Source organism: Coturnix japonica, chromosome 8 (genome assembly GCF_001577835.2).
Source record: "Coturnix japonica isolate 7356 chromosome 8, Coturnix japonica 2.1, whole genome shotgun sequence".
In the NCBI taxonomy this organism is placed as follows: domain Eukaryota; kingdom Metazoa; phylum Chordata; class Aves; order Galliformes; family Phasianidae; genus Coturnix; species Coturnix japonica.
In genome coordinates, this window is record NC_029523.1 from 1323173 (window position 1) to 1340981 (window position 17809).

Consider the following 17809-nt stretch of genomic DNA (forward strand, 5'->3'; position numbering starts at 1 on the left):
AATGCTGCAGTGTATGCAAGAGCAAAGATTTTCATGTTATGATACAACAATATAGAGCACAATGTCATCTCAGTAGGTGAGAGCAGACTACCAGGTTCCTGTCTGCAGACGACCAAATGCAGATCGGCAGCATTCTTTTGTTATACTGTACAGTGAGCCCCAAGTGTATTCCTGTATTCCTTCAGCATTCCCCATGGTTTTGTGCCCTCATCACGTGTCTGTGTACTACGCTGAGCTGGTAGCGAGGCTCTCCTGCTGTTTACATGACAGATCTGTACCTCCTGCTAAATGCTGCTCACTATTTCCCATAATAGGAAGAAAGGCTGCTCCTAACGAACCAACTGCATACTACAAACATGTAGGATCGTTAGCTTTCCACTATCCATCAGAAGGGTATTAGCAAAGTCTTCTCTTCACTCAATATAAACAAACTCGTGAAGAAAAGATCTCCTAGGTACCCTGCAAAACAATTCATAGATTCTTCTTGCAGAAGCAGCTTAAGTTACTACACAGCAAAAAATTTATATTTAACAGAGCAGGAAAACATTTGTTAACACTTATTTAATAAACCTTTCACATATTTTAAAAGAGACAAAGAAAGGTCATAGCAACAAACCAGCAAGCAAAAGCTGAAAAGCAGTACTTAAATAGCATCATTAAAATTATGCTCTCCCTGTTTTAAGTGTTTAACAAAACATTTCTTCCCAGATGAATCAGAATCCTTCCCAACCATTTTAGAAATCATTTCTCATGCACAATCTGGCATCCTTCAGAAGCGTATATTCCTCATAGTTTTCTCTCATTATCTGTCTTGCCTTTTATCTGTTTTCCCTTGCGAAGCTCTGGGATTTCTGTGTTTTTGTTGCTGCTGCCTCTCCTCCCCTTCTTTGTGTGACATAAACAGCAGAGTAAGAAGGAACGCGGAACAAGAATAAGACCAGAATATTTTTGGTTCAGGACTCAAGGGTGCTTTAGGCAGAAGAACACCAACTACTTTTTCAGCCATTGCAGCACTCAATTTCCTAATGAGCAAGGAAACAAAATAAAAACCTCTGAACAAAACAGAGCCCAAACGGATGCACTACTTGAATTCTTCATGAAAGGCAGAAGACTGTCAAGTATTACCTTCTCTCCAGGAATACTTCCCCTCTTTATTTCCTGTTATCATTTCAACTACAGCAGATTGGTTTTAGTATTACCACATATTAATTGAAACAAGATGTGCTGCAATTATCTCTCCTCAATTTAGTACAAGAGGAAAAAATATCACCACAGCTTCACATCACAATGAGCATAAGGTACTCGGCTGCTATTTCTGAATGTTGACAGCTTCCTTCCTCTTGCAAAAACAAATTTGAAGACAATTCCTTCATAAAGCAGGAATCTCTCATTGATTTGATAACATACTTTCAGTGCAATATGTAAAACACACTCTATCCAGTAGTTCTGTTCAACCAAGATGAGTCCTACAAGCTGTTCTGAAGAGCAATTAGATTTTGTTATCTTACATGCAAGGATTTCTACTGATAGAGATATTAACTATAAGATATATTGCTGGAACCACAAATGAGGCCAAAATCCTACACAGACTTCAATGTTGAGATTCAGGATGCAAGAAAGGGGAAAAAATAAGAAGTGAAAATTACAACTAAAGAAATATAGAAAGCTTTCTGCTTTCTTTCAGTGGGAAAGTTGAAAACATGAAAATAAGCAGGTTGCACTTCCACTCTCCCAACATTAGAGCTCCTGGAATGGGGCAGCAAACAACTCCTACCTTCCTACTTTGAAAGACAAAGCCAACCTGACGCCAAGACAACCTTGACACCAGGAGCTCAGCTGCCTTCTGTGTTAGTTGCCAACTTGGTGCACAAGTTGGGCAGGAGGCATGTCATGAACATCTTATTAATGTTGCAGAAGACATCGTGACCACTTCATTCTTCTGCAAACTTCTGATATTGATATCTATGTGATTCCTCAGAGTTAATTCCTACCAATGCCTACAGTCTCCCATAAGAAGTCTCTGATAAGTAATAGTCCTTTACAATAATTCTTCTTCCCAGCTACTCACAGGCCAGGATGCCAATAGATCTAAGTGCGCTTGAACTATGAAATTTTATTTCAGCTGCAGTTTCTTTCAACAATAGGTCAAAGGAATACAAGAGTGACTCAACCTGACTACAGCCCATACTAATTACCTGCAGCACTAAAAAATACATTAACAGTAAATAAACAGATATACAGTCCTTTCCAAAAAGGAACAGGCTTAAATTGAATACACTCTTCAGTCCCAGAAAATTAAGGAAATAAAACACCCCCCAGCAACGCACATTTACTGGTTTTGTGCACAGGAGGATCTAAACAATTCTAGACAAGAACTCTATAGAAACTGCCCCAAAAATCACTGCTTCTGTTTCCATGAAACAGAAAAAGAACCCTAAGACAAATGATTCAAAAACAAGCAGCAGTAAGAGATGGCAGAACAAAATGCCCAGCCTATGAGTCAGCACAATTGCTTGGCATAAATGGGATACTAAGTTCTTAGCTAAGGTAAGAGCAGAATAAGCTTTATGAACAGTGTTGTAGATAACACCAAAGTGCCAACAAACCCTTTGTGCTTTAGGGCCTTGGTATCTAGGCCACCTTTGGGATGCTGACTTACCATGTGAAACAGATATACCATCTCCCTTTAATTGGTACTGTGCAAATACCTGACAAGACCAGCAAAAATGCTGGATCGCTCTTCTCAAGAAAATGAGAACCGTGAAAGGAACCTGTACAAAGAAACTGTCTGCAGAAGATGTCAAGCAAAAACATGGAACATCTCAGTCGTGTACTATTCCAGCCTAAAACCAGTTGACCCGATCTGTGCAGTGTTTTAGACTCCATAATGGCTAAACCTAAGAATATAAAGCAATTTTAAATTCAGGTTCTACTTCATCACTACATTTGCTTACTGTTTACTCTTCTGTGAAACACTCTCTTACACAAGATACTTCAGTATCACAAGTCAGTTAACATTAGTCTCCTTTGTTTTAACTTACTTATTATAATGTCTACTGGCTCAAGTTGAATAAGTGTCTGATCTTTTTTATGCACCCTCAACTAACAAGTAATTCACAATCACACAGGAATGGAAACTTGTTACATCACGCCTAAAACCAGAAAACAAATTCTTCAAGGCAGAGCCATTTGCTATTCCTTTGCTCTGTCAAGTGTGTAGTACACTTCCTGTTGCCTTACAGAGCTGAAGGAATTCTGGAGCATGAAAATGCAGAGGCTGCAGCATGTAGCTACAAGCTAATTGGGTGAGCTGACGGAGTCCTTCATCAAGGATAAATATTCCTCTGATGAGTGGGACTGTCATTTCAACTAAATGCACTCAGTAAGAGATCAGAAATCTGGATTGCAGGATGAGTTAACTGCTTAGTTACTACTTAGTGCCTGTTGTCTTACCCACAGAAAGATGCAGATCTTCGCTTTGAGTTCCCCTCTCCTTCCACACACACTTCAGAGTTGATGACCAACTCAGCAGCAGACAACACAATACCTGAACTGGTCAAGGCCACAGGAATTGCCTCCACTCCCTGCTACTAAGAGAATTATTGCCAGACTTCACAAGAGACATTTTCAAGGAAGAAAGTAATCTGCAGCTGAATGGATAAACAATTTACACGATAGACTAGTACTTTTTATATTAAAAACCCATGTCCACATCCCCTTGACTTTTAAGAGGTAACAATTTTTAATCCTACCAGCTATTACGAACATATTGCTGGAGTTTCGCTAGAGACTTGGATGACAAACTTCAGATATACAGAGAATTTAAGTATTTTTTGATCAGTGAGAGTAATTTTCCCAAGTAATTACACACGGATGTCATTTGAAGATCACTGCCCAGCTGGCAGATGTTTTTTCTGCAGCATTATTTTCCCAAGTCAGAGTTCATGCTTACTCAGCACTATGCCTTTCATTGCTTAGTGCAGGGTTTCCCATTTGTTTTTAAATATTTTCTGCTACTGAAACCATTACACATTAAAAATAAATAAATACATTTTCCTGGAGATAGTATTTACATACACCACGTACCAGCAGCAGTCAGCCCTTAAATGAGATCTAAGAGAGATGCAGCCATTCCACTATTCATGCAGTGTCTGAGTCTAATGTAGCAGAGCCAGAACAACATGAATTTCCAACTGGAGTTCTGACATACTACTTGGTTCTTTTGCCCTGCTGCCAAGAATAAAGGTAACAGGAGGATCCTATCAAATACGACCTAACAAAAATAAACTCAGAATTAAAGTTTGAAGGGCTTGCAAGACACAGAGAACAGAAATAGAAGTACCACTGAAGTGACATATCTTGTTATCTCAAGACACAGTCTTCTAGGAACAGTTTAAATTACAAATTTTTAAATCAGAACAAGCCTGAAATAAAACCTGACTTTCCACTGAACTGGAAAAACAAACCCAAGAAACAGAAATTAACCAGACCCCACATAGACTTCTCTACCCCTACACAGGAGAGCAGTTAAGAAAAGCCTTTGCTCCTGTTACTGTCTGTTCATTTCCTAGGTGGGCCTCTCCCAAATTTATTCCACCAGAAGAAACCAATGAATACATTTATAAATTATGCACGTGCACATCTGTGTTAGTATGTGCACGTATACAGACAATTACAAAAACTCGCAGCTACTCAAATTAGATGCCAATGCAGACGAATCAGTAATGACTAAGAAACAAACTAGCACCCATCCATACCTGAACACATAAAGAATGAAATACATCCGCCTCATAGATTGTTTTTTAAGTCTTCAGTATGTTAGGCACATCCTAAAGGAAGGCGAGGTTATAGCTGTGTAAGCAATTGAGAAGGCCAAAATTTGACATGGCTGATTTAGGAAGTATCCTGGTTACATGTGAAGTAAACCACAAATTCATCACCGCAGCCATCGCCTCACTACAAACACATACACAGCACAAGGAATTTCTAGTGTGTTGACTGAAGCTACGCACATGAAAAGTAAAGCAAACCATTCCATATTCCAACTTCTTTTCCTATTCTTCTAAGATAGCTCATCCCTTTTCAGCTCCAGAAATGCAATACATCTCTGCAGAAAACACTAACTGTCCCCTAACATACACCATCTTCTTCCCTTCCCTCCAGGGAAGACCAGCTAACTAAGACAAAGATTGCCATATATTTTTCTATTACATTGCATGGAATTAGTCTGAGCATGGTTTAACACAATCTGGCCTAAGAGAGGAACGCATGAGTTAATTACACATACAAATCTTCTGTTCTACAAAACTAAAAACTCATTTTATGCTCTAAAACAGGATACGTAACTTACTATCTAAGACTTGGAGAAACTGTGACATATGGAACACTAAGGAAATGGTACCAGAAGATATCAAGGGGATTATTTTAAGAGCAGAAATAGCGCATCAGCCAGATTTGAAGTCCCCTGTCAGCTTTACAAACTGCATAGCAAGAAAAAAAGGTTGATAGTTCCCAATTAAGATATAGTTTTGCTGCTAGGAACATCCCTTGCATAGGGACATCATTCTGTTACAACAAATTAAAACTCATTGGCTCAGAATAAATTGAGATTCCACTTTCCGTAACTACTTCTCTGCTAGTAACCATGTTAGACTTGGCTGTCCTCCTGCCCAAGACAGATGGGTTTCCGTTGTTCCCTATCACACAGGCTCTGCTCAGTTGCTTGTGAGCCAGCCTAACAGCATCAGTTCTCTCATCTGATTCAGTGCTCAGAGGGCTGGAGCCCTCCTGCTGTGAAGAGAGGCTGAGAGAGCTGGGGATTTTCATCCTGGAGAATAGAAGGCTCTGGGGAGACATAATTGTAGACCTTCACAATAAAGGGTGTCTATGGGAAAGCTGGAGACAGACTATCAGAGAAGAGATGGTAGACTTAGTTCAATCACAAGGAAAATATTATTTACTGTGTGGGTGTGAAGCACTGTTATAGGATGCCCAGAGAAGCTGTGGATGCCCCATTCCCAGAGGCATTCAAAACCAGGTTTGATGGGTCTTTGTGCAACCTGATCTAGAGAGAGGTGTCCTTGACGTGACAGGGTGTTAGAACTCAACCGTCTTTAAGTTCCCTTTCAACCCAGGCCATTCTATAGTTCTAGAATCTGTTGCCAGCACTGAGGTAGGGATAAGTGACCCAGGCAGGCAGAATAAATATCTATGGATATCAACAAGACTCATGCTTGAGTAACTGCTTGCTGGACTGCACGTAAACAACACAAGAAAAAGCCAGAAATATTCAACCACGCACTAGGCAAATAAGAGACTGCTATTGAAATCAATTTCAAGCAGCATAAATTACTGAATTAAACACTTGCAAACTAAACTAGAGAACAGCGATGTATCTCAACTGACAGCTCGGAGAAGAGATGCCTCTTACAATTTCTCTAGAAACAGATAAAATAAGAGTCATCGACTCCTGATTGCAAGTCAGTAACCCTGCGACTTACCAACTAATAACAATTGACAAACTGAAAGGTTGTCTTTAGTCATATTCTGTCAAATGCTGGTTAGTCTTCTTACAACAAATAAACACATATTGCTATTGAGCTTACAATAAAAACATTGCTCTATTTTCACCCACCTTTACTCTAGCAAAAGCTACAGGTCAGATTTAAACAAAAAAGATGACGGTAAAAAGTAGACTGTTAAGTCTGAATTCAGCTAATGGATCACAGAAAACTTATACAAGTCCTTTCTCTATTAGAAATTTTGATCCTTGTGCCCAATATACTTTAATCTGAAAATACCAGATTGTGGCACAAATACCTCTGAGTAAAGCAGGAACAGTAGTTCTATTGAAACGTTGAAAAAAGAAGTGAGTGATCTGAAATGAACAGACTTGAGTAATGTTCTGCGTTTGAATGGATGTTGCCATCTCAGCCTCAGCAGTCTCATACTGTTTACTATATTAAATAATACATTAAAATATTTTTAAATATCTCACTCTAAACATTGTTCTATCAGAGTGTCCTTTCATAGGCAATCTCAAGGAAAAGACTGGCATTGGTGGCCACAAGTAGCCAACATTTCTACAGCTTTTTTTTCCCTTCAGCTCCAATCAAAGAGCAAAATGCATTGCCTTAATAGATTAGTAATAGAATCATCCATCTGTTGAACCAGTGCTTTAATTAGCAAGTATAGGAAGCAAAGGCACATTATTAAGTCTTTACAAAAGGATATATTGCTGTCACATTAAAACAAGTAACATGGACTAAGTAGAATGATAGGTGTTGTCAAGTACTAGCACTGAAAAAAACCAAACACATGCATTCACAGCTATGAGGAGATGGAAACAAAAACAACCATAAGCCCCCTGTAATTAACAGCATTTGAGAAAAATAATTCAAGAAAGCTACGCAGGTTAAAAAGAAACAGAGATGCAGTTACTGGGAGCACACAATAAGAAACATCCAAAATTTAACACTCACCATCTGAATGGGTTTTTTGTGAAGATCTCGTTCAGTCACCAATTTTTCTTGGTCAGTGACATAAAGGCCTTTTTGTGCCAGAGCTTGTATAACAGCATCATGACCTAAAAGTGGTTTTGCAGCATCACTTTTCAGAATAAGGCTCCCAGCACGACAGTAGAGTTCTGCAGATAGCAGCAAGTTAACTACAGGTGGTTTAATGTGCTCCTGGTCATACTGGTCTGTGTAAAATGGCTCTCGCAGTTCTTCTGGAACATTTTCTACAAAGACCAAAAACAATAAAGCGCCGGTATTAGAAAACAGATACAAACAGCACTAAGATTTTTTTGTCTGTTTAAACATATGGATTCACAGTTAGGTCACAACAAATTTATTCAAGGGAAAGTGGAAGCCTTTACTCAGTCATCATGATGTACAACACCAGGGGGGGAAAAAAAGCATAGAAAGGTAACAGTTTAACTAGAAATAGAAACGTGAAGAAAAATCTGATTTTCACTCAAAGACTGCACAGCAGAAGGCCTATCTGTGGTTTACAGCATCATTTAAGGTTTCATGTGAAGTAAACCATTAAGGTTTCCTGGCTTCTCCAAATACCTCTCTAATTCTGATCCTGATTCTCTTCAGCAAAGCACTGCATAGTTCAGATGTATAAAGGCAAAACAATACCTACTTGAACACAAAACCTGTTTCAATTACCATAATAAAATAGAAATAGAACTTGATGTTTTAGTGGAATTTATCAATACCAGAGACAAGAGGAGAAATCTCTGCTCAGCAGCCCTCTGGGTTTCATATTTGCTTGGGAGGTTTGTTTATTTCTTTGCCAAGCGCTACACATCACAGCATGATGACATTCAGCAGTTAAACATACAGAAGTGCATGTTTTAAGAGAATTTAAAGAATGAAATATAAGACTAAAATACTCTAGATTTCTTTTTCTGACATAATGCTCAAGTATTACTTGCCTCTTCATACTACTGAGTTTCCTCAAAACTGGGGCTTGGCTTGTTTCAAAATGAACCTGTTTAGTACCAGCTGCTTATACTGGGATATAAACTCCAAAAGTGGCAGTTCAAGATAATCTGTAATAGCTTTTCTAAACACTTTACACAATACAGTATAGAGGGAGTGTATCTCTTACTGTCTGTTGCAAATGTAAGTTATAAATTAATTCAAGATGGCATTAGATCAAATGAAATCAAATCACCAGTGATAGGAAAACAATTTGGACGCAGTTTCAGATGCTATACATCCAGACATACGCTCTGCAAGATGTTCCCCTTTGTCCCCGTAACTATTTCATTCTCCTCTTTTCTATTTTTAATTAGTTAAGCCAAGGTTATTTACTATGCATGAAAAGAAAGAGCACGTGATTCTTGCCCTGAGCCCGAGTGGAGAAAAAGAATGTAGGAAAACAGTGATGCAACTCTGTTTCTGCTCGATCCCTGCTCCCTCAGCTGAGCCGGCTCAGCAGCTGCACCGATTCGAAACAGAGGGTGGAGTCAATGGCCCAACACGGGTGGAGCAGAAGAGAGGAAAAAACCCACAGAACATGCCAGCACGGGATAATGACAGATTATCTTCTTCCTCATACATATTCTATTACAACTCATATGCTTCCACTATGAGCTCTACATCAAGAGCTACCCCTTTCTGAGATGGAAGGTAGCTCAGGTTTGCATTAGAGAACGCACAGAAAGGAATATGAACATGTACTTTCATAAACATCACAAAGAAAGTAAAAACTGCTTAGACACTGCTCCTTGTTAATTCAGTATCAGGGAGAAGAGAGGCACAGTGCACAAATTGCTTAAACCATACATCTCGATTTGACTATCGAGCTATTATCTCACAGAATGCAGAGGAAAATATGCTGCCAGCAAAACTAACTTGTCCCTTATAATGCAAGTCTAATGTCTAATAAGACTAACAGAAAAAACCCCAAAGACAAACATCAACACCCCCCATCGATACAGTAGACGTACCAACCAAATGGACCAATGGCATGCGATAGTATTTCTCTGCTATGCTGCTATCTTCTCTTGCCATTTCCCTGCCTCACTTACTGACTTTTTAGATGCTACAACCTCAAAATGCCACGAAAAGCAAAACACACAAACATTTCCAGAAAGCTTCCAGGCTTCCACATGGATGAATTTCAACCCTTGAGTTGCAGGGCTGTAAGACTCTAACAGTGAACAATTCAACAGTTACGAATCAAAACAGAAGTGTCCATCCAGCAGCTCTTAGTTATTCTTCAGGATCACGTTAACAAGTTAAAAACATCAGGGCTGCCCAGTTACAATACGGATCATTCTTGGAAGCCACATGACGATGTAAAACCTCAGCAGAGAAATGGACATTTTCTACAGGTTGTTGATCTCCATAAACAGCACATTAAGAAAAAACTACTTGTAAAATGCTTTGAGATTTAACAGATTTTTTCTGCCAAAGTACTGACTAATACCTTCAGCCACTTCCTACTGCAAACCCAGCAGATGAACTTATGCCAGATCTTAATGGTCTCCATTATGCCACAGTTTTCAGCAGAACAAAGGCATGCTTCAGCCATAAGGTAACAGAGCTGCTGTCACTCCAGCTCTACTTACTAACAAGGAGTGCAGCACCTCATTTGTCATATGGACACGGGGACTGGAACCTCCATGAAAGCCAAGTATCTAAAGACTGGAAACTGGTCAGAAAAAAAAAAAAAAAAAAAGGCAGTTTCTATAATTTCATTTCAGATGAATCTTCATAACTTCTTTGGTAGGAAGGGGAGACATTTCAGTTTGTAACTCTGCTTCAGACAGACATTCAAGGGCTCACCAAGGCCTCCACTCCTACATTTAAAGCGGGTTAGTAATTGATGGCTCAAACCGATGCTGCTGAAAATGAAGTCATAAATAACGAAATGTGATTTTTAATCAGGAAGTGGAAGAGAAAACGACGCCATTTGTACTAAACAGCAATTTTTACTTTTTCGTTTGTTGAACCTGTCTGCCACTCAGTTCCACTGCTCCTGGCTGCCTCCTGCCTGGGAACAAGTATCCAGAAGGTCATCCCGCAAAAGCTGTGTCAGACTGAACTTCAGGATCACAGTTCTTTTTGTCTGCTACAACTCAACTAAATGTGAGATTCTTGGATCTGTTGTGGCAGCACTTCAAGCAAACAGATCCTTCCCTCCTGTTTCTAGATGCCACAAAAGCAGTTCTGCACTTCCAGAGTGCACTTCGTGTAACTCCCATAAGGCAACTTGGTGATGAGCAAAAAATTAGTTCAAATGCAGAAGCTTTGGCATCCTCAGCCATGGCAAATGGACAGCTTAAGATGAGAAAAAGCCTCAATTCCTTACTTTGAACTATTAGATCAAATTGGAAAACAATCCATTAAGGTGTAATGTAGTCCTGCACAGTATTCGCTGCCTGACGCTGTCCTGCACCACTACCTGGTACAAGCCACGTTCAGAAGTCTTGCGCAAACCAACTAAACCAAACAAAAGCCTGCAGGCAAGTCTTTCACATTAAGGAAGGGAAAGAGTTATTTTCTCTGTCATGATTACAGCTTAACAAATAGCTCAACAGAGGGTCTGATCCTGACATAGGAAAGAAACACTAATAAACAATTAGTCAAATACATTCTCCAGCAGCTGAGATCTTTAAGCCTTAAGATCTACGTTTCAGGTGTAGGTAGTGTTATGTCAGCCTTATGTTTTTGTTATACTTTATATAGGTCTCAGTTTCTAGACAGATTTCTTATCTCACACACACAAAATGAAAAACAGCACAAAGTAAAAAAAGCAAAACCTTCCGATGCCATCCAGAGCTCAGTGCTTTTTCTGGAGCACTCAGAATCACATCAGAAAAGCTCTTCTGGGTCACACTCATTGTCAGCCTGACCCATATTCTGCCTTCAGCGGCACAACGGGAAATACCGAGCAGGGGGAAGGTTTAACAGCTACTTTACCAACACCTGCAGACCTATTCGTCCTCACAAACAAAAGAATAACTTAAAATAATCCCTGCCAATAAAGGGATCAACTTCTATTTGCATAAATGCCTTCAGAACTTATTTTCAGGATGGGGAAGATACGAGAAATAAAAAAGATGATAATGTAGTTATGATCCCATCTCACTCGTTTCACATTCACATTCACACAACCGCCAGCAACAGGATATAGTTCACATCTCCTACACAATAACTTCATTTCAGAAATAGGAGATAAAGACTTCTTGAACTTTAGCACCACATCCAATCACAAAGAAAACTTTTTGCCAGCCAAAACTATGTAGACATGAGGTGAAAAATCTACTTTGGCGTTTGTATTACAAATAGTCTTAATTTAAGAACAATTCTAACTGAGGGTAAGAAAAAGAAGAAAGAAAGCAGACAAAACTCCAGCAATACAACTCCTTAATATGAGAGAAAGGCATTTAAGTACTGCAGCAAAAGATTTATTTCTTACTGCCATTTGAATCAGTAATAACGTACTGCCCAAAGAAAGGGGAAGACTGAAGGGAGTGGTGGGAAGGACAGAGCTGGCTACATTTCGCTTCCAAGTCTTGAGGAATTTTGACTCCCAGCCCCATTTTCCAAGATAGCGATCACCAAAACCACGTATTCAGAGCCTTGGGTTCACCAAAACAAACATTACGTGATTCACTTCAGGAATGCAAGTGGATCCTTTTATGCTCATCAAAACCTACCAGCTATCTGGATAAATGTGCTTATGTAACACTTCACACAGGGAAGCTGAGCAGTTCCCAGCTCACTTTACCTGCACAGATACATGGAAAGTGAGAACAAGAGCATCTTTAAGCATGGAGTTACTAAATCAACCCAGCAGGTGACTCTCACTGCAAGAATGCAGTTACAGGATAGCTGCAGTAGCAAAGGCAATGATGGCTGAGGAACACTAAAGTACAGGTAGAGCTTAATCTCATCATCTGGCTACCTGCTTCATGTTACCTTTTGCAGACAGGCTCTTCAGTTTTAATGACAACCAGGCTCAATGACAAGGAGTCACTGAAACCACTGATTACAAGCCACCTTACCTGATGTTTATCGTGTCGAAAAGAATCCTGACAACTGCTAACTTATTAATTTACCTTCCCATAGTTGTGTGTGTGCAGCTACCAATGACTCTGGCAAACCTGGTAAGCACAGAAGCTCATTTGATTGTATTTAACTTACAAAAAGTTACTTGTAAAGAGTCAGTCCGAGCTTTATGTCCATTAGACAAACAGGAATGACACGAGAAGCTTCAAGCAGACCAAATCAGTTCATTTGCAAATGAGCAAATGTAAAGAAATCAGGTCTGCTGGGGAAAAATGATGAGACGTCCTGGCCTGCACCGCTCCACATAACAGATGAGAGTATTTAGTTTCAACTTGCTTCTGTTAGATACACAATGTTCATTTCCTCCCTTCCTGGCTCTACTGGCAACATCTGCAAACAGCAGTAAGTAGCTGCATTTGAATTCTGAAAATATTAATCATCAGGACAAAGCTATTTTTAAGTTTCTTGGCTAACGTTTAATTGTAGATGATGCCAATTGTAACGAATCGCTTCAGACACCTATAAGGGGTAAATGTCACGTTAAAAGGCACATGGATTCCTTTGTTTTCACTGCAGAAAACCCCCAAGACAAGCTTTAGGGCAAGCACTGGACTTGGGCAGTTTTTATTTGGCTTTAGTCCTGTAAAAAAGAAGGCCTGTTAAGCCAGAGAAATTCCTTACTGTGGCAGGATAATATGTTGTGTAAGTAGTAGAATAGCAACAGATTTAGCTTGACTCTAAAATTCTTCCCATAATATTCTCACAATTATAAATGCCAGAGATAAGTCTCAACTTAGTAGCGAAAAACTGGCAGCGAGGCTGGATGAAGAATCACATTTAACAAGTATCCACCAGAAGTTCTCTATGAAATGGAGAGAATGTACAGTTCAAGGTTCAAGAATCAGAATTCTCTGTCACACTGGCCAAGGATCTTGAGAACCAATTCCAAGCTGCAGAGGGTCTGAAAGCAATTTGGAAGACAAAATTATAATTCAAGATGATTTTGACAAGTGGAAGAAGAAGAAGTCTGAATATAGGATGTAGTTATATAAGTATAGCTGTAAAGCAGGAACCTACAACCACACAATTACAAGATGGGAACAACTGAGTAGGCAGTAGTTCTGCAGAGAAAAAGCTATGGAGCCTTAATGAATCACTGATTGAGTGAGTCAACAATTCTGGGCTGAGGTAAAAATGACAAACATCATATTCTAGTGAATAAATGAGATTGTTAAGGGTTGCAAAGATGAAGTCATTTTTCATGTCTCCCCTGTACTGCTGAGCGTAACGCAGAACCATTACATCAAGATCTAATTACAGAATTCATGCACAACAAGACCACAGAAAAGATGGAGGGAGGAAATTAAAAGTAAAAAAAGCCCAACTTTATAGACAAAAAAAATGAAGCTGGAAAAGATCCACATGTTTTGTCTGAAGAGCAGAACCGAGAGCAGGTACTGCTTTTATGACGTGAAAGGTATTGCACAAGGAAGGCAACCACTGCCATCACATCCCCTGGGAATATGACAAGGAAGAAACGTGTTTAAAGTGTGGCAAGAAACATTCATGCTCTTCTAACATCTAGAGATAAATAAGGATTCAAACCGACTGCCAGACATGCCACCAAATCTCTGTAATTACAGACTTCTCTAAAAAACCAACAGGATAAACAAACATCTGTCAGGAACGATATATATTTAGCTCAGCCTCTTTGGGACATTAGACAAATGAGAGCTTTTCCAGTTAAATTTTCTGTGACTACAGTAGAATGAGAAGACAAAAACCTCACACTCCAAAACGACATCCACTTGTTATGTTAGATATAACAAGGATACTGAACGATACATCGTACTTGGAAGTCCAATCGCATAATGCCATCAACACAGTTGAACTATCCCTTTGGAAAGTGTTTTTTCTGAATTGAAGCGGTTCACTGCCAGCACTGGGAGTTAATGCTGAAAGTGAGTGCTCACAGAATTGATTGGTAAGGTCAGACATTCCCTCTCAGTCACTGCGAGCTGTGCCACCTACCCCTGGTTATCAGTAAACATGTCATTTGACCTGTCCTACCATTTCCTTCAAGAAAATACCAAGGCACAAAACCTCACGCTTCCTTAGCACATACATACAAGTGCTGAACTCAACTGTCACTCCTTAAAAAACAAACAACACCAAAACCAAAAAACCTCTTTGTCCAAACTATTCTTCATAGAATATGTCTTCAGGATGAGTGTTAGTACACTCCTAAATTAGCAAGGCACTTTACAAGTGAGACAACTTACTTTGAGTGGCCTATGCTGTGAGCCAGGCCGTTCTCACACCTCCTTGGAGAATAACAACAATACTCCATTAGAGCCAGTTACTGGATGTAGCAATCATCAAATACGACTAAGCCTCAAGGAATGGTACCCATCCCAAATATTTTCTTCCAGGACATTCCCTGCACACAGTCAAAAAGCATGGACAATTTTGCTGATATTACAGTACGCTTTTAAGAACACAAAGTACATCCCCTGGACCTAAAAGATGCACCCATTTGATATAACAAATCAAATCAAGATCACAACAACTCACCATTTTCTTTAACAATCATTTCTTTCAGAGAGGACAGAGGAAAAAAAAATCCTCCACCTCTGGCACACTCAAGGAATTCCAATATTTCAAGGATTAAAAAAAGAAATAAAATCTGGCACCCATTAGAACACTAAGGATCCATTAATTCCTTTGTATGAATGCATATAACAATAGCTCAGAGGAGACATGGCTGGGGTTGTGATCCACTCAAAACACCCAATCCCAACAAACTTCCTTCCTTCTTAGAAAAGGTGAAGGTCAGTTCTTCTGTTTTGCTCTAAGTATAAAGGAAGCATTTGTATTCCAAACGTGCAAGCCTTGTATACAGGCTTTCCCTGCTTCAGTCACAATCACTTCTTCACAGCCATTAGAGATAATATCAAATTCAAGACCAGTGAGATCGGAAATGCTACAATTGTGTTTGTTCACCTCTTCCTACTGAACATTATGGCACTATTTGAGGTCAGAAGGAGCTGCTACCTCCTCTACTCACATTTCTCTGATGTCTGGACCAGCACAGAAACCAAGGCTAAGGAATGTGTTCTGGATCACCCTTCCCATACGCTGTTAACCGAGAAACACTCTGTAAGTTGCTTTACGCATGCGATAGAAACTCACCCCATATATACAGAGACTTTCAGCTGTGGGCCGAGCATTTGTCTAACTCCAGTAACAAAAGCCTTTCAGGGTTTCAGAACACCAGGTTATGTAATTGCCAAAGCGCTGTGCACCCGACCTGCCACAAGCAGAGCCGACAGAGCTGAGCTCATAGAACATGACGGCTCGAGACCCAGAACCAAGGACTTGTATGAACTTTCATGACTCCTATTTCAACTCTTACGTCTGCAGAGCTGACAAGGCCCTACATAAAAACATAATATGCTCATCCTGTTTTACAACAGAAAGCAAGCAATATTTATTGGCAATTACTAATATGAAAACAATACTTCGATTTCTTAGATAATAAATATGCAGTTTAGTTCAGTAATCAATAAACACAGTAGAACTGCACTAAGTTCAGCCACCCTGAAACTCCCAGCTTTATGCAAACCCCACATCAAACACCGCTATTTCCCAGAAGCACCATAAGGGCACATCTTTAACCTTGCTGGAATACATTAAGCAATGCTCTGGCTTAAATGCAAAAGCTCGAAAGCCCCAGAAAAAAAAGAACCTTTTTCTGTCATTCCCTACAGAATAAGTTTAAAGATACTGACAACTAATGCTGAAGCCAACTTTTAAAGAAAATCCCTACTTTCAATCCAAAATCATTAAACCATTCACATACTGCAGCTGGAAAAACAAACAAACAAACAAAACCAGCTTGGTAAATTTCCAAGATGTCTCCCTCAGAAGACCTCTGTAAGTCTGATTTTGCTCAATAAATACCAATTCAAGCATCGAATAATAGCTCTGGTATTCCTCATGGGCCAGGGTGGCAAAGCTGCACAGATGATGCCTCTCGGGGGCACGGCAATCGCTGCCATTTCTGCTTACGGACAGAAAGGATGAACCTGCCGTGCTCTGTAGGCCGACAACTGGCATTAAACGCTTTTCTCCCCAATCCTTCTTACTGCTTAACCACTCCAATGGCTACGGGCTGCTGTCACACGTCAGAACCACAGCACGCATCCACTCCCACTGCCAGCCCCTAACTCAGCTCTTAGAAAGACAAACACGGATTGCCGGTGGTGTTGTTTTGCCTTCTAGAAAAGCGTGACCCTAGGAGAGAAACAAAACACAATCTAGAGAGCTCAACTCCTAAAATAAGATTATATTACCTCTATAACGCAGAATAGCAACAACAACAAGACTCAAGGACAGATTAGCGTTACCAGACGAAGCCCACAGGTAACAAAGCACACCAGCACGGAGCGACGAGCAGCGCCGCAGCCCCGGGCAAACGCATCAAAGGAGGAGAGAAGAGCCACCACCTACCTGTCCCGAAGGCTTTGGCCACCAGCCAGGCGAGATTACAGGCGATTTTCGCTCGGGAGAAATCATAATGGTCGAAGGGTTTGATGGCAGGAACAATGAAAGTCTTCCTCATCTCCCTGGTGTCCGCGGCATCCCCCATCTTCCCACGGGACCCCTGGCCGATCCGAACTTACATGGTTCCAGCTCCTGGTCCCGCTGCCGTGCGGCACATCGGCGGCGCGGTGCCGGGGTAGCGCGGGCCCAGCTGTCCGCGCCCGGGCCGCCTCCCGCCTTCCTCCACACAGGAATGTGGCGGATCCCGGCGTCCTCCTCCTCCTCCTCCGGCCTTTTGTCTCCCCGCTCTCAAGCCGCCGCCCCCCCTCGCTCCTCCAGCCGGCTCCGTTGACCTCGGCCCGCACGGCCCGGGTGAATCCGTCCGGCGGGAGCCCTGCGCCCCGGGAGCGGCCGGCCGTGCCCCCAGCCGCAGCAGGCCGGGACGCGGCCCTGCCCAGCGCCGGCACCGAGATGTCAAAACGCCGGGCAGCGGTTTCCAGGCGGCGCGGGGCTCGCCTCGCCCTGCCAACGGAACAATGCGGGCCGGGAGCGGTGCCGGCCGCACACCGGTGTCCCCCGGCCGGGCGCTGCCCACACGGCTCGGCCCCGCTCTGCCTCAGACGCCGCCGCTGCGGCGGAGCGCCCGCAGCTGCCGCACCGGACGGGAGACGCGCGGCTGCGCATGCGCACACACAAGCACGGCCGCCGCCGCCTGCTCGCTCGGGGCG

General features: G+C 41.3%; 1 protein-coding gene across 6 annotated transcripts in view; it reads right to left on the reverse strand.

Moving 5' to 3' along the window:
• The window catches only part of CAMSAP2 (calmodulin regulated spectrin associated protein family member 2), a 63491-nt gene extending 46113 nt beyond the window's left edge, over positions 1–17378 (reverse strand). For 3 of the 6 annotated variants that reach the window (XM_015869460.2, XM_015869459.2, XM_015869456.2), the window contains exons 1-2: positions 17049–17378; positions 7482–7741 (exon numbers count right to left, since the gene is read on the reverse strand). In XM_015869460.2, coding sequence (XP_015724946.1) covers positions 7482–7741; positions 17049–17187 — 399 coding nt within the window. In that variant the 5' untranslated portion in view covers positions 17188–17378. The remainder of the gene's footprint in view (positions 1–7481; positions 7742–17048) is intronic. The other 3 variants (XM_015869462.2, XM_015869458.2, XM_015869461.2) reach the window with 3 other exon arrangements.
• Between the last annotated feature and the right edge of the window lie 431 nt (positions 17379–17809).